Source organism: Betta splendens, chromosome 5 (assembly GCF_900634795.4).
Source record: "Betta splendens chromosome 5, fBetSpl5.4, whole genome shotgun sequence".
In the NCBI taxonomy this organism is placed as follows: Eukaryota; Metazoa; Chordata; class Actinopteri; order Anabantiformes; family Osphronemidae; genus Betta; species Betta splendens.
Window position 1 is genome coordinate 19,299,154 of NC_040885.2, and position 25,075 is coordinate 19,324,228.

The window sequence follows — 25,075 nt, forward strand, 5'->3', positions numbered from 1 at the left end:
AGAGGGCAGAAGTTTTTCTCTCTGGCTACTTCTGAAACTGGATCCACCAGTGAAACCACTGCATGAGATATTTCTGGTTTTACTTCTGAACGTTTAAGGAGCTTCTGTTTTTGCATCTTTTATATGTGTTGCATCCTGGACCTGCACCACATAAAGGAGTGGACGCATCATGTCAGACCAACAGATTTAGGGAAGAGATGGAGTCGCGGCCCTGACTCTCGTTTTTCACGTCAGCTGTTGCAGAAGCAGAGCTCATGGATTGATGGTGTGTGATTCCTGCTCACGCATGTCTTTCTGCATCAGCGTGTGATCCCGCTTCTCTTCAGCCTCTTGGCACAAAGAGAAACCAACTGAGGCGTCGTCATGAGCGGCTTCAGTCTCAGGCTGCTGGCGCTTCTGCTCATTTGGACCTCGTCAGTCATCGCGGATGCAGCCGGCGCCGTGAGCCCAGAACGAGGCGCCGGCCGAAGCCAGAGGAGAGGAGGCGGTTCTGAGAAGAGGAGAAGACTCCATCGCATCCAGCACGGCCAGTGCAGCTACACCTTCCTCCTCCCGGAGCTGGATGCCTGCCAGCGGGCCGGCGCCGGCGCCGGTGCCGGGTCCCGCGCCGGGTCCAGCTTCGTGCAGAGAGATTCACCGCCAGGCGCCGAGTGGTCGGCTCAGAAGCTGCAGCAGCTGGAGAGCACGATGGAGAACAACACACAGTGGCTGCAGAAGGTAAGAGGATGCTAAGACGCACTGCTGTGGGAGGTCAAAGGTCAACCTGGGTGAACTGCTCAAGCCTGAGATTAAACCTCGGCTCTGTCTCACACTTGTTGCAGTGAAAGTGCAGATTGAAGTGATTTGGGAGCAGCAGGTGATCATATTAGCAAATGAAAACACTTGGGTTGAGCGCTGAGCGCGTGGTGAGTCCTCATTCATCATCATTACCATCACTTAGCTGTTACACAAGCAGCAGAGCCTGAATCATGCCTCGCGTTCACAGGTCTCGTCGAATGAATCATAATGTCCACTTGTTGTAAACGTGTGGTAATTTGTCTAACGGCGTTGATGGCGTTTCTACATTTTAGATGCATGTTGTGCAAAGGAAACTATCAATACTTGAATATTGGATATTATAATATTGCTTAATTCAAAACTCAACATGTGTGTGTGTGTGTGTGTGTGTGTGTGTGTGTGTTTACCACCCACTGTCTTATAGCTCAGCCTGTCAGGACAGGGCTTGACCTTTGACCCCAGGCTTCAGGCAGGGTCAGTCGTATCTAATCAGCCCACGTTTGACTCAGACCCTCAGACTCAGGTCAGACAGACGATAACGTCCTCCCGTCTTTGTCTCCGTTTCTCTGTCCGTCCTTTGTTGCTTCTTTGTCTCTTTTCTTCAAAGCATCAAAGGCTTCAGGATTTAAATAAATTATATTTGTCCTTTAGTTTGTGCTTTATGTTGCTGCTTGTAGAGAATGACTGACCTCTCTACTTGTGCTTTCTTTCTGGATCCTTGAGGATTTAATCTCCTTCACAAAGAGACTCGGTCTCTGTAGCATGACATCAGCTTTACCACAGAAGAGCAAAGAAGTGAGAAAACACGAGCCGACCTCCATGAGATGTGTTTCTCACTTAAACTGACCAGGAACCTTTGCTACATACATGAGTCTAACACATGACAAACACGGTGTCTCATCTCCGACACTGCAACCACAGAATGTTTGCCGACCTGAGCACGGTGAGTCTGTAGGTTCTGTAGCCGGGCCCGGGCCTTGTTTGGTCTGTAAACACGTCCACAGAGCAGCTGTCCCACGTCCGAGCTGGGCTGCGGCGCTGAACGCGTTCCCCTCCTCGACCTCTAATTGGGAAACAGAGGATTCGCTCCATTTGTTACAGTCGCCTCCTCGTTCGTGTGTCTTGTGTTTCATCTCATGGCAATGTTCTGTTTCAGGGCACAGGAAGTCACAAATCAGAGCCTGAAGCCGAGCTCGGGTTCAAGCTGCAGCGCATGATGGAGCATCTGGTGCCTGTGATGTTGTTGCACCTCATTGGTTTTGTGCCGCGCGCCGCTGTGATGTGACAGAGCAGATTACTGGTGGTCAAGGTGGTGAAGCACCAGGACCACGCAGCGCTACGCCTTCGCTGACCGACCGGGTCAGAGTCAGTGACGGGTCAGAGTCAGTGACGGGTCAGAGTCAGTTGGTTCAGAGTCAGTGTCGAGTCAGAGTCAGTGTCGGGTCAGAGTTAGTTGGTCCAGAGTCAGTGTCGAGTCAGAGTCAGTGTCGGGTCAGAGTCAGTGTCGGGTCAGAGTCAGTGTCGAGTCAGAGTCAGTGTCGGGTCAGAGTCAGTGTCGGGTCAGAGTCAGTGTCGAGTCAGAGTCAGTGTCGAGTCAGAGTCAGTGTCGGGTCAGCATCAGTGTCGGGTCAGAGGCAGCTGGTTCTGAATCCAAAGTGAAACGCGGATTGAGTTTGGATAATGGAGGAGGAAGTGGAAGCTGGAGGATTTATTTCATTTTTTTTTCCTTTAACTGTATATTTGCAGCTTGTCATTTGTGTTAATAGTGAACACATTGTGTTTATAGACAACATGATCTGGTTGCAATTAATTTCTGCCAGTAACATATTTGTGCCTGCACAAACATGAAAACATGGTTTCTAATGGAGCCTGGTTGGATCCAAATATTGTGGTTTTACGCTTGTAAAAGCAAAAAAAGGTTGATTTTGAAATCGTGGAGGCGTCTGTGGACAAAACACTGAGCAACGGGTCAGCAGGGAAAACATCTGCACTCCACCACTAAAGCACCTACAGCTCCCAGTCGAGCATCGGCCGAGGAAATGGAGCTTTCAGTCGCTCATCTGTCACTGATTCTGAAGCCATAATGTGATAGAAACGTCAGACACACGTGTCGTACTGACAGCAGGCAACGCTGCAGCACACACTCAGTCACGCTGTGGTTCTGTAGCTCTGTGGTTCTGTAGCTCTGTGGCCTAGTGGGTCCATGGGTTCATGGTTCTGTAGCTCTATGGTTCTGTAGCTCTGTGGCCCAGTGGGTCCATGGGTCCATGGCTCTGTGGTTCTGTAGCTCTGTGGCCCAGTGGGTCCATGGGTTCATGGTTCTGTAGCTCTATGGTTCTGTAGCTCTGTGGCCCAGTGGGTCCATGGGTTCATGGCTCTGTGGTTCTGTAGCTCTGTGGCCCAGTGGGTCCATGGGTCCATGGCTCTGTGGTTCTGTAGCTCTATGGTTCTGTAGCTCTGTGGCCCAGTGGGTCCATGGGTTCATGGTTCTGTAGCTCTGTGGTTCTGTAGCTCTGTGGCCCAGTGGGTTCATGGGTTCATGGCTCTGTGGTTCTGTAGCTCTGTGGCCCAGTGGGTCAATGGGTCCATGGCTCTGTGGTTCTGTAGCTCTATGGTTCTGTAGCTCTGTGCCCAGTGGGTCCATGGGTCCATGGCTCTGTGGTTCTGTAGCTCTATGGTTCTGTAGCTCTGTGGCCCAGTGGGTTCATGGGTTCATGGCTCTGTGGTTCTGTAGCTCTGTGGCCCAGTGGGTCCATGGTTCTGAGGTTCTTTGAGGTGGTCCGAGCAGGCTTTGGTGATAACACTGCAGAGGAGGTTCAGCCTAAAGCTGCAGCAGCTTGGAGCCTTTTACAGACTTCAGCAACAGAATTATTTAAGGGAACGCGTGCTGTTACTCAGTGAACACGTTCTGAGCCTCGTCATGTAGAAACACGTTCCTGAAGCAGCGTTTCACTGTCTGCAGCATTTAGTCGAGTCAGCGAAAGGCCTCAAGGCTTCTCTTCAGGTTCTGAGCAGCCGTGGCTCGAACATCAAACCCCTGACGGCGCTAATGACACAGTGTCTCTGCTCGTCAGCCTCCTTCAGTCCAAACAGCAGCCGAGTGATGGGCGACGGAGGGTCTCATTATAGGAACACGTCAGAGGTGCGTTCACAGACTTTACACTGAGTGACCAGCGTGAACTGTGTTACCTGAGGGACCGTCACCCAGGGGGTCCTGGATCTGCATATGTGGACGATACATGAAGGATGTTCACAGTGTTGACTGAACTACTCGTCCTGTGTAACTATTACTGTGAACCTGGAGTAGGAACGTGTAAGACTGATATTAATGCAGACGTAACGTGTGTGTGTGTGTGTGTGTGTGTGTGTGTGTGTGTGTGTGTGTGTGTGTGTGTGTGTGTGTGTGTGTGCGTGCGTGTGTCTGTGTGTGTCTGTGTGTGCGTGTGTGCGTGCGTGCGTGCGTGTGTGTGGTTTGGTTCACGCCAACATGTTGCTCTGGTTTGTTCCTTCACACACTGTTGAATCAATAAAGATTTTATTGCTGTGAAGGTTTGTTAAAGCTGGAACAAACTCTTCTACGATCCCACGTTTGGTTTCCTGCTCCAGGACGAACCTGAGCTCCACAACCTTGGCTTCTTCTGATGCACCTCAGTGTTGTGCACCGTTCCCTGAGGTCTGAATTAGCAGTTTATAGGTTTTCGTTTCTGCAGGGATTATGTGGTGAGTGCTGGGACGGAGCGGTGGGAATGTTCAGCTGTTTAATGGAGTTTCACTGAGACCTGCGGCGGAGACGTGTGTGCTTTACAGTGGCTTAAAGAGATCACTGCTGTGCAGCTTGTCTCTATAAAACACAGGGCAAATATTAGTATATAACTCTACTTAATAATAGAGTCATCGACGAAGAGCAAATCTCTAAAACACTTCCCGTTTTTGTTGTTTTGAGCTAAAAACAGGTCAGGATTGCACAGAATTATTACACAAGATCCACCAAAAATGAGGAAGCTATGAACGCAGAAATGAAGAACATGAAGTAATGCAGGAAGTGTGATGAGAGGGGAGAAGCTGCGGCTGCGTGTCTGAAGGTGAAGGTTTGACTCCATGCTCAGGACTATGATGAGGCATCGACTCCAGAGAGAGTCCATTTAACGAAGGCTTCATCTGGTTCAGGACAGACTCTGTCTGAGTCTGAGTCCTAGTCTGAGTCCGAGTCTGAGTCCGAGTCTAAGTCTAAGTCTGAGTCTGAGTCTGAGTCTGAGTCTGAGTCTGAGTCTGAGTCTGAGCCGTCGCCACTCACCAGGTCTCAGAGTTTGGTTCTACGTAGTTCTACGTAGACAGTTTGATGAACGTAGATTTAAAACCGAGCAGAAGCTGATCTGTGACTTGATATTTAAGACAAGCTTGTGTTTGATGGAGTCAGAGTCTCCCATTCGTGGACCTTATCAGGTGCAGCAGAGTGGTCTCAGCGCTTTCAGGCCACATGTGGCTCATTTCTGAGCCCAGTGGCCGAACGCCTCATTTCACTTTGAAGAGGAGACGTTCCTTTTAGTGGGAGCCGTAGCTCCTGTATCACGGCTGCTGATTACGGCCGCTATCAGCAGGGTGAATCTGACCGTGTCCTGGAGACGCTTCAAACACGCTGCAGAGCTGCAGAGCTGCAGAGGAGGGAGGGGAGCGAGGACGCTGCCCAGCGGGAGCCACGGTCGCGTCACAGCAGCCTGCGGGTGAAAGTGCACGAGAAGCGAGGGGCTTCTGCTGCACAGAACGCCTGGCAAACAGGCGTCAGAGGAGACGCTCGTGTCCAGAGGAGTGGAGACAAAGTACAGCCAAGGATACGACTACACTCAAAAAAATGGTTCTTGCCCCTAGTCATTCTTGTTTACAATTTTTAGTAAAAATAGAAATTTAAATGAATGTGTTTTTTGAAATAAACATAATGCAAATATTCTCAAAAAATATGTAAAAAATCAAATAACCAAATGAAATCCATTCATTTTCTAAACCGCTTACTCCCTAATGCGGCGTCACGGGGTGCTGGAGCCTAACTCAGCTGGCTATGGGCGAGAGGCAGGTACACCCTGGACCAGTCCATCGCAGGCAGCCATTCACACCTACAGGCAATGGAGAGAGTCAATCAACCTAATGCACGTCTTTGGACTGTGGGAGGAAGCCGGAGAACCCGGAGAGAACCCACCCAAACTCCACACAGAAAGGCACCAGCTCCGGGAATCGAACCCAGAACCTTCTTGCTGTGAGGCGACAGTGCTACGTACCCACCAGTAGGCATAAACCTCAGCTCACATTAAATGTCACCTCCTACCGGGTCTTCAGCTGAAGCTGCAGCTTCGTGGTTTCATCCTGGAAGACGACTCCTTCCTTCAGCTTCAGGACCTCGAGCGCTGAGGTCTGAGGGAGGAAGTGGAGGCTTCCAGCAGCGTTTTCCTCTGCAGCTGCTCTTGGTTTTGCTGACTCATACTTCTTTATTCACCCAGATCTGCACATACTGTACGTTACATAATCACTCAGCTGCTCGGTTGCGCGTTGAACACCATGCTTGTTGTGCAGATCAGCTCCCCACAGAAACAAGCCACGCTCAGCGGCGTTCCCTTCGCTCCTGGGAGCTGCCCCCTGCTGTGCGTGTGGACAGTCTGGAGTCAATTCACCACATGTGATGGGAGGAGCTGGCAGCTGAATCTGACTCAAATCTGACTGGAATCACAAAGTTAGAGAGAGACAGGTAAACTCAGGTGAGTCTGCAGTTGATTAGAGTGAAGCAGGTGGAGGAGAGTCAAGCTGAATCACTGATCTGGGGTCAGCATTAAGGTGACAAGCGGCCAAGTCAAACAAAGCAGTGGTGTTATTCAGCACGATTACAGCAGAGCTCAGGGTCAGAGTGATTTTATTTGATGCCACGGGCCAAATATGTAGTCGCATGAGTGAAATATCAATCATTACTTTAATAATGTGCAAATAAAAGGCTATCGACAGCACAAACACCAGGCCAGAGATGGATGCTGATATTTCATCACTGACGTGAGCGAGTACGTGCCGTTTGTGTTTGTAATGATTATTCAATCTGTCGTCAGGAGCTCAGGCTGCCATTAATCCCGTCCTCGCAGCGCTACGTGCTACGTGCTACATGCTACGTGCTAACATGCTACGTGCTACGTGCTACATGCTACGTGCTAACGTGCTACATGCTACGTGCTACGTGCTACATGCTACGTGCTACATGCTACGTGACGGCGCCAGCAGCCGCGAGCTCTGCTTCGCCTCAGCTGTCATTACGTCCAATTATGTCCATAACCATGTAAAAATGATTAAGCAAATTTTATTGGCTCCCCAGAGACGACCTGGGAGATTACAGCCGAGGTGGAGTCTCACATTTACTGAGGATTATAAATGAATGTACAAACAGCAGCTGAACTCTTCTAAAAGTCTTTATTTTTTCTGTAAACTTGTGGTCGAACTCAGAGGTTGAGGGTAAGAAGTGCCTCAGGTCACAGTGACCTTGTCTGAGGACGCAGGTTCCCACCTGGAGTCCAGGGGTCCAGGGGTCTGGAGCTCCAGAGGTCCAGGGGTCTGGGGCTCCAGGGGTCCAGGGGTCTGGGGCTCCGGGGGTCCAGGGGTCCAGGGGTCCAGGGGTCTGGGGCTCCGGGGGTCCAGGGGTCCAGGGGTCCAGGGGTCTGGGGCTCCGGGGGTCCAGGGGTCCAGGTGTCTGGGGCTCTGGGGCTCTGGGGCTCTGGGGCTCTGGGGCTCCAGGGGTCTGGGGCTCTGGGGCTCTGGGGCTCTGGGGCTCCGGGGCTCTGGGGCTCCAGGGGTCTGGGGCTCTGGGGCTCTGGGGGTCCAGGGGTCCAGGGGTCCAGGGGTCCAGGGGTCCGGGGCTCCGGGGGTCCAGGGGTCTGGAGCTCCGGGGGTCCAAGAGTCCAGACCTGTCCGGGCGTCTTCTTTGCTGGTCTTTGGACTCTTGGAGCGCCAGGTTCCCGGCCCAGTGCTTCATGTAGCTGCTGCTGTCTGTCTTCTGTCATATCATCTGTATGAAGTCACAGCGATCAGTCAGCAGCGAGTCCCTGCAGCTCCAGTGGGTGTAGCTGCTTTTCTAAGCTCGTTTTCAGTTTCTCTTTAATCTGTAAACATCGGCTCCGTGTGTTGCCTGAATGATGCACGAAGGATCCGTCACCATGACTCAGTGCCTTCTTTATGAGCTGCGAGCACCTTCTGGGGGTTGGATACCTGATACCTGATACCTGATACCTGATACCTGATACCTGATACCTGATACCTGATGCCGTTTAGCTGTAAAACAGCTGGTAGAAGGAGGAGGAACTGTATCTGTGACGTCAGACAGAGACAGGCGGTAGAACCTCTGTCCCTGAACGCCTCACAGCACAGACGACCGACTCTCTCCTCTGTCCCTGAATGCACCGTTTTTGGTCCAGTTGATGGAAATCCATCAACCTCCATTACTCTATTTTTCTGAAGTGGTTTAAGAAACATCCAAAGAAAATGTTGTTTGAGCGACGTGTAAACACACGTACAGAAACTCCAGCAGTAATTAGTTGAGTGGATAATGAGGAAGTTTTGACAGAAGAACTAATAAACTAATAATGTGGTGCTTGTATTTACCTGAAGTCTCCCATGAACACGCGTTGTCAAATGTTAATCACTTTAATCATGTTTATTCCACACAAACTCTTTGATTTGTGTGTGTGTGTGTGTGTGTGTGTGTGTGTGTGTGTGTGTGTGTGTGTGTGTGTGCGTGCGTGCGTGTGTGCGCGCGCGCGCGCGTGTGTGTGTGTGTGTGTGTGTGTGTGTGTGTGTGTGTGCGTGCGTGTGTGCGCGCGCGTGTGTGTGTGTGTGTGTGTGTGTGTGTGTGTGTGTGTGTGTGTGTGTGTTTGTGTGCGTGTGTGCGCGCGCGTGTGTGTGTGTGTGTGTGTGTGTGTGTGTGTGTGTGTGTGTGTGTGTGTGTGTGTGTGTGTGTGTGTTCCCATTGACAGAAACTTTGTGCTCATGAGATTCACCAAGTGAAAAGAAAGAGAAGCTGTGAGGTTGTAGGAAGTGGAATCAGGGCAGCATTGTGTAACATTGTCTGGTGAAGTGTTGTGTATAGTGTGGTTGTGTATTAGAGTAGCTGTCTAGATTTACAGTATAGTAGTGTAGGTGTGTGTTATTGTAGATGTGTAGTTGTGCTGTTGTGTAGTTGTGTAGTTGTATATTAGTGTGTTAGTGCAGTAGTGTAGTTATGCTGTTGTGTAGTTGTATATTAGTGTGTTAGTGCAGTAGTGTAGTTATGCTGTTGTGTAGTTGTATATTAGTGTGTTAGTGTAGTGCAGTAGTGCTGTTGTGTAGTTGTGTAGTTGTATATTAGTGTGTTAGTGTAGTAGTTCTGTTTTGTAGTTGTGTATTTGTATATTAGTGTGTTAGTGTAGTGTAGTAGTGCTCTTGTGTAGTTGTGTATTTGTATATTAGTGTGTTAGTGTAGTGTAGTAGTGCTCTTGTGTAGTTGTGTAGTTGTATATTAGTGTGTTAGTGAAGTGTAGTAGTGCTCTTGTGTAGTTGTGTATTTGTATATTAGTGTGTTAGTGTAGTCTAGTAGTGCTCTTGTGTAGTTGTGTAGTTGTATATTAGTGTGTTAGTGAAGTGTAGTAGTGCTCTTGTGTGTCGTGTCTGTGTGAACTGCTGCTTCGCCTCCTGCTGACTCCTGTGTTTTTGCCTTCGCTGTGAGTCTGCGTCGCTCTGCGATAATGAAGTTTATCATTATTTGAGACAAGTCAGTGAAGCATTTAGTGGCTAAAGTGAGAGAAGCAGTAGAACCCAGTAGAACCCAGTAGAACCTGTAGAACCCAGTGGAAGTAGACGTTCTCTCCAGTCCCGTGTTCTATTAAAGTTCAGTCATAGCACTTATTTATTATTGTTCTGCACTTACGGCAGTTACGCATTCGGTCGGTTCTGCAGCTTTAAGGAGTGCAGCCTTGTGTTAAGCGGTTCTGACCGTCTGGGCCGATCGTTGGATCAGAACCGGCATCCTTTCGGTGCCGTGAGGATCCAGGGACCTGGTCCAGCCCGGAGGTTGGACTGGACCTCACTCAGTGTCAGACTGTGGCTGCGTGGTGGAACCGGGCCTGATGCTGTCCTACACAGTCGGACCTCGGTTCTGGCGGCAGCACTCGGGCAGCGCGGTGATTTATGGGTCACAGCTGTTTGTCCGTTCACAGCACGGATCTGAGAAACGTCATCAGCTTTGTTTAACACACGGAGCCGGGAACAGGCCGGGTCCGAGCCCACGACACTAGCACCGCGCTGCTGCAAAGCTTCATCCGTGACCCAGATTCAGCTGATCAGGGGTCAGATTCCCCCCGCTTCATTTGTCTCGTGTGTTTGTTTATTCGAGCCTCAGAGGAATCTCCCGTCTCGGCCGGCGCTCCGTCGCTCCGAGCAGCCGGGTCAAAGCACTCAGGCCCAGTTTGGGGAAGCCGGCACCATCGGAATTGCAAAGAAAACACAAAATCCACTTCAGGCCGAGTCCGAACTTTAAGATAACACGTAATTAATCGGCTGGAATCTGCTGGCGCAATCAGAACCCTCTGAACCCGCGTCAACGTGTAAATAAGTGGACGACGGAGAACGAGACGCGTGTTTTCAGGAAAATTGGTTTCTCTGAGTTGCTCCATATGAACAAACAGCGGAGAGGGAGTGTTTACGGACGATGGAAGCGTTTTCTGGAGGAGAAAGGAGCGCGGTGGCGTCAGGCGGGAGCTCCCACCTCCACAGCTACCGGTCCAGCTGAAGTCCAGCTCCAGGTCCAGCTGAAGTCCAGGTCCAGGTCCAGCTGAAGTCCAGCTGAAGTCCAGCTCCAGGTCCAGCTGAGGTCCAGCTCCACATCAAGGTCCAGATCCAGCTGAAGTCCAGCTCCAGGCACAGCTCCAGGTCCAGCTGAAGTTCAGCTCCAGGTCCATCTCCAGGTCCAGCTCCAGGTCCAGGTGAAGTCCAGCTCCAGGTCCAGGTGAAGTCCAGCTCCAGGTCCAGGTCCAGCTGAAGTCCAGCTCCAGGTCCAGCTCCAGGTCCAGGTGAAGTCCAACTCCAGGTCCAGGTGAAGTCCAGCTCCAGGTCCAGGTGAAGTCCAGCTCCAGGTCCAGGTCCAGCTGAAGTCCAGCTCCAGGTCCAGCTCCAGGTCCAGCTGAAGTCCAGCTCCAGGTCCAGCTCCAGGTCCAGCTGAAGTCCAGCTCCAGGTCCAGCTGAAGTCCAGCTGCAGGTCCAGCTGAAGTCCAGCTCCAGGTCCAGCTCCAGGTCCAGCTGAAGTCCAGCTCCAGGTCCAGCTCCAGGTCCAGCTGAAGTCCAGCTGCAGGTCCAGCTGAAGTCCAGCTCTAGGTCCGGCTCCAGGTCCAGCTGAGCTCCAGGTCCAGCTCCAGGTCCAGTTGAAGTCCAGCTCCAGGTCCAGCTCCAGCAGGTTCCGGGTCTGTTGCCGCGACTCAGCCCGGCGGGCCGCCAACAATCACGCTGCTTCACAGTGACAGTGGCTGGAGCTCAGCGGGTCGCTGAAGGTTCTGCTGAGCTCAGTAAAGTTACGCTAAAGCACGCTATTAAAAAGGCTTTGGTTACAATACCGTCACTTTGTGTGAATGTTTTGGGACGTGGGGAATATTAATATCACATTTTCTGAGGATTAAGAGAAGGCTTTGATCTTCACAGCGGGGGTTCTGGGTTTAGTCTTTAGCTGCAGCATAAAGACAGGGTCCCGTTGAGTTCTGCTAAGAACATGTATTAAACCACCTGCAGCCAAGTGTTCGCTGAGAACAAGTGTAAACATGCGTTTGTGTCTGTGACACTTCATCAGCTGTTTATTAGTTGTTTATCAGCTGTTTATCGGCTGTTTATCAGCTGTTTGTCGGCTGTTTATCAGCTGTTTATCAGCTGTTTATCAGCTGTTTATCTGCTGTTTATCAGCTGTTTATCAGCTGTTTATCAGCTGTTTATCAGCTGTTTATCAGCTGTTTATTAGCTGTTTATCAGCTGTTTATCGGCTGTTTATTAGCTGTTTGTCGGCTGTTTATCTGCTGTTTATCAGCTGTTTATCAGCTGTTTATTAGTTGTTTATCAGCTGTTTATCGGCTGTTTATCAGCTGTTTGTCGGCTGTTTATCTGCTGTTTATCAGCTGTTTATCAGCTGTTTATCAGCTGTTTGTCAGCTGTTTGTCAGCTGTTTATCAGCCACAGGATCAGAAGCAGTGGCTAAGTTATGACAACAATAATTAAATGGCTTTGTTCTGGTCCATGAGGTCGTCGAGTTCAAACAAAACAACTGAGACTCCGGAGGCGAAATAGACCAGGTGACGATGCTGAGACGCTGAAGAACAAACAGGAGAACGTGTTCACCGTCCACTTGCTCAGAACCTTTGACTCAATGTTTGATTGATCACAGATGATCTTCTCCACAGAAACATTCTTTAAGTTGTGCATCAGTAGCACTTGGTTCCTGTTTTACATCCAGTGGATTAACATGTGTCCCGGCCCGAATGGACCCAAACCCTCATCAGCTGCAGAACCAAGTTGAGGCGTTTTACGGCCGTCGGTCGCTCTCAGACGTGAAGCTGAGGATCTGAGGAGGTTCGACGTTCGGCCAAAGCATCAAACGTCACAGCATCAGGACCCGAGGGTTTGGAGAAGCAGCGCCCACTGGATGTGGTGATGCTGTGTCTAATAACAGGAACGTGGGCGCTGACATTTATTTGAGAGGCTGGAGTCGACGGCTGCGCTTCGTGTCGTTGCGCCGCTGACTGTCACGTGTAACAGCTCAGCTTTAACGTACTGTAACCGCTTCTTTCAGCATCAGAATCCATTATCAGCTGGTTCAGTTCTACAGCCTTGTCTGGATGCAGTCACAGGCCGAGTCTCCGCGTCCACACCTCAGTTACTCAGGTTTGAGCTCTGTGTGAGTCAGCGGCCCTGTTCAGCACCTTCAGGACCACGTTGGGGCCTCAGGCCAGAGGTTGGTCTGCATGACTAATACAGGGGCCAAAACAGAGACACTGAGTGAGATTCATCCTCTGCTCTAAAAGCTGAATTATTTAATGGAGCAGACAGGCCGTTACTGCTGGAGTCCTCCTCCTCCTCTTCCTCCTCTTCATCCCCCTCTTCCTCCTCCTCCTCTTCCTCCTCCTCTTCATCCTCCTCTTCCACCTCCTCCTCTTCATCCTCCTCCTCCTCCTTCCTCCTCTTCATCCTCCTCCTCCTCCTCCTCCTCCTCCTCCTCTTCATCCTCCTCCTCCTCCTCCTCCTCCTCCTCTTCATCTGTGTCCGTGTCAGAGCCATCGTCTGAGCTGTGAGCTGAGACTGGTGAGACTGGTTTGAGTTCTTGTGGATCTGGTGGTGAGAAGGTGGAGAGAATTTGGCTGCAGAGGACAAACAGAGAAGGAAAAAGGAGAGAAGTGAGGTGGATGGTTGAGAAGGTGCTGGTGGAGAAACCAGAGGACTAACAGGGATGGAGGTCAGGAAGCGTGAGGCTGGAGGAGGAGGGAGACGGAGGAATGAAGGAAGGTTCCCAGTGACACTGGCCCAGAGCCAAACAGACCACAACCACACACACACACACGTACACATGCGCACACACACACACACGCACACACACACACACACACACACACACACACACACACACACACACACACACACACACACACACACACACACACACACACACACACACACACACACACGTCTGGCCTGAAGCCAAGGCCACTGCTCCAACATTCCTCTTATGGAGCCCAGAGCTGGTGAAGTGGAACGCTCTGAGGCGACGGCAGGTTTCAGACGCCTGATGCTGATCTGCTGTTTTACTCTGTGACAGTTCGAGGCGCGTAAAGACACGAAGCGGTGCTCGTTGCCGAGTCGCGCTGTTTGTTTCGGTCCGACTTCATCCCTTCAAGCCAAGAACAAGCTCGTCCGTCCGCTGGTGAAACGACGGGAACAAGAACGTAAACAGGAGAAGGAGAAGCCGTTCTGGGTCCGACTTCATGTTCCTGAGGCCGACTTCACCACATGGAGCGGCGGCGCCGCTGGCACTTCCTCCTGTTTGGACGGGAGCCAGGAATCGGCTGCAGAGAGAAGCCGTGAGGCTGAGCGCTGCTGACAGGAAGGGACTCCATGACTAGGCCTCGGCTCTGGGTCACAGTGTTGGTGTCTCAGGTGAAGCTGTGCCTAGTTTCCCTTCCTTCATTAGAGACTGCTGGGTTTTAGAAAGCGACAGGAAACACTGTTCATCCACTCACTTCACTCGTTTTGGCTGTAGAGCTGTAAGAGTGGAACAGTCTGAGCTTTGGTCAAACTGTCTGAATGACGTTTAAACATCATTAACACTCACGGACTGAAAGGGTTGAAGCAGCTTTGACTCGTTACAAACCGCGGTGTCGTTTTTAACTGGGTCCAAACCACGTCTGTGTTTTCCTCTCTCCATCGCCGCCGTCACCTTCTCCTGGTCTGATCGGACCTCACTGTCCTCATCCAGCTCCACGGCCCAACGGGCCACAGAGGTCGTAGAACACGGCCCTGTTTGTTTTAGGGTGAACACATGAACAGGTGGTTACAGACGAAACCAGGACCTGTGGTTTAAATGGAGGCACATGGAGCTGTGTGGACTCATCGGGTCCTGATGTGGGACATGATGGACATGGAGTAGTTGATTCTACAGCTCGTGTCCTCTGTGGGAACCGAAGCTGTTATTCTGTCACCTGAAGCTAATTTACAACAGGTTCAAACTCCAAGGAAAGTATTGACTGATCCTTGGGACAAATATTGACTAAATGACTGTAACGTCCTGCAGAAACATTCATGGTCCCCAGAGGAACAACCGAGGACGTTTAGTGAAACACAGTTTCACTAAAGTTCACTGAATATAGACGTCTCCTTTCTCTGAACGGCTCACGGGTCGACTGTGGACCAGCACCAGGACCGGATTCAGCTGGGTCTCAGCCTCGGTACACGTTTGTGTTTGGCCCATGTCAGACCTGAATCCTCGCTGACGTCCTGTGGAGCAGCATTTGAAATAACAGAGTTAAGTTGGCTTTTCTCTGCAGCGTTCCCACTCCCACCTCCGTCCCATAAAAAGATTCAACTCTCAGAAGGACTCAGGAGGAGTGGAATCTGTTTCTCTTTTATTCTCCAAAGGGTGAGTAAACGTCGGGTTGAGAAACGGTGTCTGTGGCCGCTCCTTCCTACAAGGAGCTGAACGTGGTCTCTGATGCAGCAGGCGGCGGCCAAAGCGCCGAGATCTGGGCCAGAAGTCACAAAGCCTCGTTTAAAAGCCCCCAGAGGTCTATAACAGGACGAATCCAACACAAAGCCGGGCTTAGACCCGGAGAACGTCTGGACCACAGAACACCTAACGGCTCCGGCTGTAGAACCGACCTGGAGCAGAGCAGTCGGATCCTTATTATGGGACGCTGCTGATTCATGAATCCACAGCATCGCAGGCCGAGTGGCAGGTCCTTCACCGGCACCCGTTCTAGCTGGTGAGCAGAGAGGAACTGAGAACGTTCCCTTCATTACCTTCACACATTATCTGTGATTACTGTGGACACGACGTCCAACAGAAACACACAAAGCGAATCGTCATTTTCTGCCTGGTACCAGAACCAGTGAGAGCTGGACCTATCGAACAGCTCGTTTTCATGTGAACTTGAAGGCACCTCCCGGTCTCCACACGTCTCTGCACCCGCTTCACCCCGCTGTTATCAAACACTCCCCGAGAGCAGCGTGTGGAACGTCTCTGCAGTTTGACTCTGGAGTTTGACAAAACAAGTGCCAGGCCTGTCAGGAGATGTGCTAGTAACGAAGCAGGAAAGAAAGCAGCCTCTGAGCCGCGAGACGAGCGTCGACGCCGGCACATGGAAAAACACGACGCGCGAAGATCTGAACCCGGAGCCAGGAATGTTTCAGCACCGTGGTTCCTGGAGTCTGGAGCTCCACCACCAGTAGAGACCACATAGGAATCAGCTGTGGTGAAACTCGCTCTCCTCAGACCTCGTCTGACGCTTCACAGTTTCACGTTTACGACGATTATTATTAAAGTTTTTTCCAGCTCAGACCTAAATGTAAACATCAGGGCTTATTTATGTGTCTGAGTGTGTAATTAATAGCCAGGCTACTAATGAAGACGAGGGGTTCACTTCAGCTCCACCAGGTCTGGTTGACTGGAACCGGCTGGTCTCCGCTCGGCCCGACGCTCTCGCGTTTCATATCCTCGTCTCCTCGGGTCCGGTCCCGGGCCGTCCTCAGGAAATGAGATGTGCCGTGTGTGCAGACTCCTTTAGGGAGTCCTGTCACGAAGGCAGCGCTTCAGCTGCAGAGGCAGAAACAAGTGCACATACGTGATTTAAAGCACAGGAATCCAATTAAGTTTAAGGTCAGCATCAATTATTGGGTCAAATCTGATCCCACTTCTTATTAATTAAGTACAAAGTTGAACCACATCGGCCTTCGTTCCTGCTTAAAAAGGGGCACATTCACGTGACAGATGCAGAGTGATAGCGTGGGGAACGAGGTGCTGAGATCCAGTGCGACCCGGGAACGAAGCCTGAGGCTGCTGGCCTGTTCTGCTGGGCCGCAGCCAGAACATCTGCTCTGCTGGGCCCAGTGTCGCTTAGTCCAAGTCTCTGCTTGGTCAGTGAGAGTCACATTGATGGTATCATTCAACGTCACTGTCACCAACTAAAGGATCTTGGTCGGCAACTGGTTCCAGTCTCATAACTGGGGTGTTGCTGGTTCCAGTCCAGCCGTGGATCTGAAACAGGTCATGTAACTGGAACCAAACTTTAATTCCTACACAAGTTTTTAAAAACACTGGACCTGATGCCAGGACCTGTTGGCTTTTGATACAGGAGCCAGCAACCGTCAATCAAAGCCGCTCAGAGAGGATCATGGGAACACACGCACCTCCAGACGTCATTTCCTGGTGATTTCGGTCGTGGGCTCTCTCACGTACAGCTGTCAGTCCGGACTCACTGTGGATCGGTATCAGAAGGCAGTGCCCCCCCACACACACACACACACAAGCCCCCCCTCCTCCGTGAAGTCACCCACAGCGCAGCCAACATGTGGTTCGAGTTAGCGTCGCTGAACCAAACCATGCTTGTGTCGTGTACGTTCCCAGAGCAACTGCTCAAGCTTCACTTGGGTAGTTTTTAATGGAGCTCGTTCAGTAGAGCCAGTTTTTGTGTTTGTGCGTGCACAAGGTTTGTCCTACAGCAGGAAGTGAAGTTCAGCCAAGAGTCGATGCGGTGCGTCTCCAGAGACCAAAGAACCTGCTGAACTGCTCCGGTCCTTGGATCCAGTTCCTGAGGTCCAGTCACGTGCCTGAACCACAGACGGGCCCTAACAGTTCTGGGCCCTTTGGTTTAGTAATAGTACTGGCTGCTACCGTTAGCCTAGCATGATGGTTAGCGGCAGTTGGTTAGCGTGTGATCCTCGTAACATCAAGCTTGTAAGTTTGAGGTCAAGGTTTTCAATCAAAATTACATTAACTTCATAACATACGCATTGAATTAGTGTGATGCCATTTTAGGAGGGGAAAAGTGTTAAAAGACTGATTCTGTAAACCTATCAGAGCGCTGTTGGCAGACATACGATAATTACTGTATTTATACGATACTTTTACCGTATTATTCATACGATATCGTAGAGTTAATATACAATAGTTTTGTCGCTGCCGTTTTGATTGACGCACACATCACCAGAAACTGCTTTCACTCATAGCTGGTTCTGTTAAAACCTGATAAACGGCAGTGTCAAAACCATCGTATACTGTTTCTATGATGTCGTAGATCGTACAGAACCCAAACCATCGTGTAAATACGATCATTATCGTATATCTGGCAACGCTGCTCAGACAGAACCGTGCAGTAAAAGGGAGGAGGGGTGTAATAAGATGTTAATTAGTCTTGTTTGTAACTAATTCATAGATAGATTTGTGATATCTAATATATTACTGCTAACAATGTTATTACTAACAAAGCTGGTCTCTGTGGGCTGCTTTCGGAAATGATTCTCGACTTTGTGAAAAAGGAACATGCTTGAACGTTTTTTTCTAATGAGCTGTTGCAGAAAATCCGATGCGTCTTTGTGACTGAGCGCCTCGCGCTGCACATCTGGATCCAGGTGCAGATTGATGTGTGAAACGTTGCATTTTACTGAGAGCTCCAGTTTCCTGATTCCTGGCTTATTTCTTCACTCGTTCTCATAACAGCAGATTCTTTGGCTCAAAACCTCAGTAAATGTGCAACTAATTTTATAATGTGGTGAAAACTGCTCACATGCTCCACTGCCCCTACAGTAAAGATATAATAACAAACAATGCACAAGGTTTGTGCGTAATTAGGTCCCCTTTGTTCTGCGTTACTCAATATCACAGATTAAAAGTCAGATAAGTGATCTTCATCATCTCCACATGCTTAGTTGGGAATAAACGTATTTGCAAAGCAGCAGATTAGGTCCAGTGTTACAGTCCTTGGTGTTCGTGGGATTTAAAGCTGTTGAAGCTCGGTACCGAGTCCCAGTGATGCAGTGGACGAACACAGGATGAGGCCAGAAACCTTTAAATGAAATGCACAGACGTCGGTCCTGCACTTTAACAGACTCCTCCTTAAAAAATGACACTTGGTCCTTGTTGCTTCATCACATTATTATTGTATTATTAGATTCTTATTACATTGTTAAACTAAGACAGAGCCATTACGTCGCTCAATAATCATAAAAATCCTCAAACCATTTTAGTCTTTATAAGTTCTGGGTCAAAGTTGGACGATTTCAGATTGAAATCTGCTTTTCTAACTCTGAGCTAAATGCTTTTGTAGCCGAAGGAGCCTGGACGTGACCCCGTTAAGAACACCTCACCCGCCTCCTCCTTCATGAAGCAGATCGTGTGTTTACTGCCACGGTTCGAGCGCTGTGTGGTTCAGCACCAGTGAAAACCAGCAGCCACCTGTTTGCTCCCACTTCACCACTGGCCCGTTTCCTGCTCCATCAGTTGAGCTGAAGCCACGTTCATTTAAACAGACGCTCGCAGCGGTCTGGTCTTTGTTGGTCTCAATCTTCCCAAAGAGCCGTTGTTGAAGCCTCTGTCGTGGGATCAGCAGGTGAAACCGATCCTCCTGGACCCGGCTCTGGCCCGAACCCGGCCCCGCTGCTGACTGCACGTCCCAGCGGGACCTGTGTGTTTGTTGGTGCAGCGGTATATTTATCGACTCCCTGCTTCTCAGTGGCACTGATATCCTGGAGACGGGCTGTTTGTTTGTCAGGGGTCAAAGGTCACGCAGTGGCAGAACGAGCTGGCATCGGTTGATGTTCCCAGAGATGGAGAGACCTGCGTCTTTTTATACCACTTCATTACACACGATGGCTTTCTGAGCTCAGTGGGTGGTTTTTCTCTGCACAGACTCACAACACGTCAGGATTTCAGTTACAAATCAAATGTACTGGACGTTCCCACATTTGTTTATTCACATCCTGTTATTGAAGAACCAACTGCCTCACGCCGTATTTATTTTCTGTTCCTCTGCAGTTGGAGCACTTCATTCAGAAGAGCGTGAGGCCGAACCTCGGCAGCGCCGCCGCACACGTGGTTCACAACCAGACGGCCGCCATGTTGGAGATGGGGACGACCCTGCTGACGCACACGGCCGAGCAGACGCGCAAGCTCAGCGCCGTGGAGGCCCAGGTAGCGCGGTTCTGACCCGGGCGCCGGCGCCGGCGCCGGCGCCGGGTTCCTGACGGTCTGTCTCCTCCAGGTGCTGAACCACACGTCTCGCATGGAGATCCAGCTCCTGGAGAGCTCTCTGTCCACCAGTAAGCTGGAGAAGGAGCTGCTGCTGCAGACGTCGGAGATCAGTCGCCTGCGAGACAGGAACAGGTACAGAGGCCGCAGCTGACGCGCTCTGGTTCTGGTCAACGGCCGCTTCAGTCGATGGTCAGCCTCCGCAGCACCAGCAGCTGCTCATCCTGTGTGTGTGGATCCAACGCAGCGTCACGGTGTTGGATCCACACACACACACAAACACACACACAAACACGCACACACACGCACGCACACACACACGCACGCACACACGCGCGCGCGTTGGATCCACACACACACACAAACACACACACAAACACGCACACAAACGCACACACACACACACGCACACACACACGCACGCACACACGCGCGCGTTGGATCCACACACGCACACACACATACACACACGCACACGCACACGCACATACACACACGCACACGCGTTGGATCCACACGCACACACAAACACACACACGCACACACACACGCACGCACACACGCGCGCGCGTTGGATCCACACACGCACACACACACATACACACACGCACACGCGTTGGATCCACACGCACACACAAACACACACACATACACAAACACGCACACAAACGCACACACACACGCACGCACACGCGCGCGCGTTGGATCCACACACGCACACACACATACACACACGCACACGCACATACACACACGCACACGCGTTGGATCCACACGCACACACAAACACACACACACACATACACACACACGCACAAACACACACACAGACGTGCACACACACAGACACCCATACACACACACGCATGCACACACGCGCGCGCGCGTTGGATCCACACACAAACACACACACACGCGCACAAACACGCACACACAAACACGCACACACACGCACACACACACACAAATTACACACACACACATGCACGCACACACACGCACGCACACACACACGCACGCACACACACACAGACGCACACACACAGACACACGCACACACACGCACATACACAGACACACGCACACACACGCACACACACACACACACACGTTACGTCTGCATTAATATCAGTCTTACACGTTCCTACTCCAGGTTCACAGTAATAGTTACACAGGACGAGTAGTTCAGTCAACACTGTGAACATCCTTCATGTATCGTCCACATATGCAGATCCAGGACCCCCTGGGTGACGGTCCCTCAGGTAACACAGTTCACGCTGGTCACTCAGTGTAAAGTCTGTGAACGCACCTCTGACGTCATTGTTTTCTCTCTTCGCTGGCTTCTCTCTGAGATGAAACGTTTGATTGGTTTTAACGTGCAGCTTTTGACTGGAGCCTTTCTGAGGCTGCGGCTCAGGGACCTTTTCATGTGAGCAGAAGGTTTCGTGTTATTAATGTTGTTGTCTGAAGGATTTGACTCAGCAGCGTTTGAGCTCTAACATCTTTAAAAAACGCTGCTGACCAGCTTTTTCCTGTGACCTCGTTTTATTAAGTAACATAAAATCAGTCTCAATGGTAATTATTAACTTTTAACTTCATTTTTCTTTTTTAAAGTAAAGGAAGTGACATAAATTGATGATGCTTTTGTAATTATTAATAAATCAATAAATGAATCATGTCAGGACGATTGATCTGCTGTTAGTCCTTAAATATTTGTTTTATCATAACATCACACTTGTTAATTCATCTTCCATCTTGCTTTAATTGCTCCGTTGTGTGTATTTGCTGTCTTCCAGTGATTAACTCTCATTCACCACTTCCACTCTGTCCAGACACAAAGCGTGACCTGAACACTTTCGCTTCATCAGGATTCCTTGGTTTGGCTGCGGTGTCACTGAGATGACTGTATGTTCAGAGTTAAGAGGCAGTGACTCAGTGTTTAGACTGGACGCGTGTCCTCCCTCTGACACACACCAGCTTCATGTTCCACGTTCCTGCTCACTGTGGAACCTCCTTTAGTCCCACCTGCCAGTGTCACCACCCTGTTAGACTCAAAGTCATTTAGAGAAATATGAATGTCTCTCTATTCAATTTCAAGCACATGCATCTGATGTGTCTGTGTATTTATGTCTTGTCGCAGTCGTTTGGAGAGTAAAGTCCAGGTGTTGGAGTCTCGGCAGCGCGGCGAGCTGGAGGACATGAGGCAGGACAAGAACCGGCTGCAGGTACCATCACCCACCTGCTGCTCCGTTGAGCCTCCATCCACACCCACACTGAGCCCCTGCTTCTGTCAGTCTGTGGTCAGGACGCAGGTGGCGGCCATCGCGTCGCTGGAGAGGCAGCTGAGAGCCGCCAGCAGCAACAACACGGCTCTGCAGAGGCAGCAGGCGCAGCTGATGGAGTCGGTCCACTCGCTCATCAACATGGTGGCCAGCAGCACAGGTAGGTCCTCCTCCTCCACCCTCACTTCTCAGCGGTGAAAGTGGAAGAGACGGCGACCTCTTGGCCGAAGCCGTGGTAGCAGCCTGCGCTAGCAGCCTGCGCTAGCAGCCTGCGCTAGCAGCCTCCGCTAGCAGCCTGCGCTAGCAGCCTGCGCTAGCAGCCTCCGCTAGCAGCCTCCACTAGCAGCCTCCGCTAGCAGCCTGCGCTAGCAGCCTGCGCTAGCAGCCTCCGCTAGCAGCCTGCGCTAGCAGCTTCCGCTAGCAGCCTGCACTAGCAGCCTGCGCTAGCAGCCTCCGCTAGCAGCCTGCGCTAGCAGCCTGCGCTAGCAGCCTGCGCTAGCAGCCTCCGCTAGCAGCCTGCGCTAGCAGCCTCCGCTAGCAGCCTCCGCTAGCAGCCTGCGCTAGCAGCCTCCGCTAGCAGCCTCCGCTAGCAGCCTCCGCTAGCAGCCTCCGCTAGCTCTACATGCTCGGCCTGACAGCGCGTCTCCGCAGGCTCGCCTCCTAGAGTCCACATGTGGAGGGACTGTGCAGATGCCTACAAGGCCGGACACTCGCTCTCCGGTCTCTATCACATCTACATCGGGAACAAGACGGAGCCTGTGCAGGTACCAGCTGAGCACCTGAACCCGGCTCCACCCGGCCCAGGTGAGCTGGGCCTCACTCCTCTCCACGGCTCCTGCAGGTTTACTGCGACATGGAGACCGGCGGCGGAGGATGGACCGTGTTCCAGCGCAGGCTCAACGGCAGCGTGGATTTCCAGAGGAGCTGGAGGGAGTACAGGACGGTGGGTCCATCGCCGGACGGGTCGCGGGTCTGCGTGAGGGCAGTGTGCTGACGCTGGTGTGTGTGCAGGGCTTCGGCGACGTGTCGGGAGAGCACTGGTTGGGAAACGAAGCCCTGCACCTGCTGAGCAGCCAGGACCAGTACTCGCTGAGAGTGGAGCTGCTGGACTGGGAGGGGAACCAGGCCCACTCCCAGTACGACCGCTTCACGCTGGGCTCGGAGCAGCAGCAGTACAGGCGAGTCCACGTGGCTGAAGGATGTTCCACCGCTGACCTGGAGTCAGCTTCAGAGTCCTGTGGTTAAAGGATCTGAAGATTTGGCTATAGAAATAATAAACAAGAAATAGAATAGAATAGAAGAAATAAACAAATTTCCTAATTACATTCAAATACTAGACTCATTTTCAATGGGTTCCGGTTTCCCATGCCTTCTGTTACAATGATGCCCCACGGAGCATCTCCACCCTCACAGGCGTCTGAAGGTTCCTTTCCAGGTTTTACTTGCTACTGGACAGACGGTGATGAGTGCTCTCCCGGCAGGTTGTACCTGAGAGGCCACAGCGGCACAGCAGGGAGGCAGAGCAGCCTGGTCACACACGGCACCGGCTTCAGCACCCGAGACCAGGACAACGACAACTGTGACCACTGCAAGTGTGCCCTGATGCTCAGCGGAGGTAACGAATGGCCCCCGGACCAGAACCGGGTCCACCGGCTTCAGGAGGAGCGAGGAGCATGGGCTGTGGTTTCACAGGGTGGAGAAACAAAGACGACCACTCTTTGTTTAATGAGACGTATTAAAGAGTCATTAAACAATATTCCTGCCATCAATCACCAAAATACTTGTTGTTTCCAGAGCTGCATGTTTGTTGGCTCTGGACCGTTTCACTGTTGTTTTCCCAAATCTCCGCTCCTTCCAACATCTGCCTCAGCCGCCCCTCGGTGCACTAGCCCTCACCTTGTGTTAGCGCCAACACAAACAGCCCCCCCCCCCAACCGCGGGCCGCGATTAGACTAATGGTTGCAGGGAACCTCCAGGTCTCTGAGGAAAAGACTCTGGTGGCCGCCATTAGTCAGCGAGTCATTTACAATCAGTGCAGTTTACAAAGAGGCAGCGAACAAAGATGAAACAGGAGAGAACAAACGCAAAGAGGAGGTGGAAGGAGACGCCACTGCTCCACAGCATCCGTGAAACCAAACCACTGACTCCGTCTCCTCTTCCTCCAGGTTGGTGGTTTGACGCCTGCGGCTTCTCCAACCTCAACGGCATCTACTACACCATCGGGCACAACATCAGGAAGCTCAACGGCATCAAGTGGCACCACTTCAGAGGCCCCAGCTACTCGCTGCACTCCACCTCCATGATGCTGCGGCCCTATGACTTCTAGCGCTGGGCCTCAGAGCCTCCAGCATCCTGGCGGTGCAGCTCAGCAGCGCCTGCTGACGCCTCGTCATTGACCTGGAACTTCTAACAACACCAAATCAATCAGATAAGCAGCTTTCTTGTAAAGGCGGGACCGTGACGGCAGGTAGAACGGGAACTGAACGCTTCCACGCAGCAGCTGCACATCTTCCCCTGGAGCTCGTCACAGACTCTGCGGCTGTGCTGGACAATGGACCGACACCTGACTCTTGAGCCCAGCTTTGCTGCGGTCGCACCTCATTGTAACCTGAGCCGCTCCCAGAGACGAGTCGGGTTTCACGTGGTGCTGTCGGGCTCAAAGGTGAAAAGGCAGCACCGCACAGAGCTGCGAGCAGCTACTCCAGCGCTCCTTCCTGCCGGATGACTGTGTAACACTAATGTCATAACTCCACTGTTTACCTCAGACATCATCACAACCAAGGACCAGGCCGTTGGGAGGCGCTCCCACATTTGTTCCAGTTCACTGTTCTGAGTTTTGGCATCTAAGAAGCTTTAAATAAATAAATGTGTTCTTCCAACTGGACTTTGTGTTTCATTGTCTTGCCAGTACATGAAACAATAGGTTCCCACCAACTCAGTTCTGAGAGTCCTTCTAATGTAGCGTGATCTGTGCGAAAACCTCTGGACCCTGCAGAGTATCAGGTCTCACCCATTCACTGGCACTCATCAGTTCACATAAGAAGCACGAAACCAAGATGTTCATCTCCAAGATATGGTTTACAGACCCGTCTTTTCATGGGCAGAAGCTCCACGTGTGGATGTGTTTAGTGCCAAGAACTGAAACACTATAATCCACACACACCTGTAGGTTCAAACCAGGAAAATGCTGGACTCAGTCTGGTGACAAGTTGGAGCCGCTCAGAGCTGCTGGAGCAACATCTGAAGCCATGACACA

At 51.3% G+C, this 25,075-nt stretch overlaps 1 protein-coding gene across 2 annotated transcripts; it reads left to right on the top strand.

Moving 5' to 3' along the window:
- Positions 1–13: 13 nt before the first annotated feature.
- Positions 14–24,698, top strand: angpt4 (angiopoietin 4). Of its 2 annotated transcripts, XM_029152155.3 has the most exons (10): positions 22–717; positions 19,325–19,480; positions 19,551–19,672; positions 21,678–21,762; positions 21,832–21,979; positions 22,471–22,583; positions 22,661–22,762; positions 22,831–22,997; positions 23,301–23,434; positions 23,985–24,698. In XM_029152155.3, exons 1-10 carry the CDS (start codon positions 364–366, stop codon positions 24,143–24,145), a joined length of 1,542 nt encoding a protein of 513 aa, XP_029007988.1. In that variant the 5' UTR covers positions 22–363; the 3' UTR covers positions 24,146–24,698. The 2 variants fall into 2 exon arrangements, with proteins under 2 accessions (XP_055365211.1, XP_029007988.1); XM_055509236.1 differs by lacking the exon at positions 23,985–24,698 and having other exon boundaries at positions 14–717; positions 22,831–23,064; positions 23,299–23,429.
- The last annotated feature ends 377 nt before the right edge of the window (positions 24,699–25,075 follow it).

What these genes read in the sequence shown, in the direction of transcription:
- angpt4 (XM_029152155.3), top strand. Translation starts at nt 364, where the DNA reads ATGAGCGGCTTCAGTCTCAGGCTGCTGGCGCTTCTGCTCATTTGGACC. An exon ending in TCAGCGCCGTGGAGGCCCAG is followed by an intron (nt 19,481 to 19,550) that starts GTAGCGCGGTTC and finishes TGTCTCCTCCAG; the next exon opens with GTGCTGAACCACACGTCTCG. An exon ending in TCGGAGCAGCAGCAGTACAG is followed by an intron (nt 22,998 to 23,300) that starts GCGAGTCCACGT and finishes CTCTCCCGGCAG; the next exon opens with GTTGTACCTGAGAGGCCACA.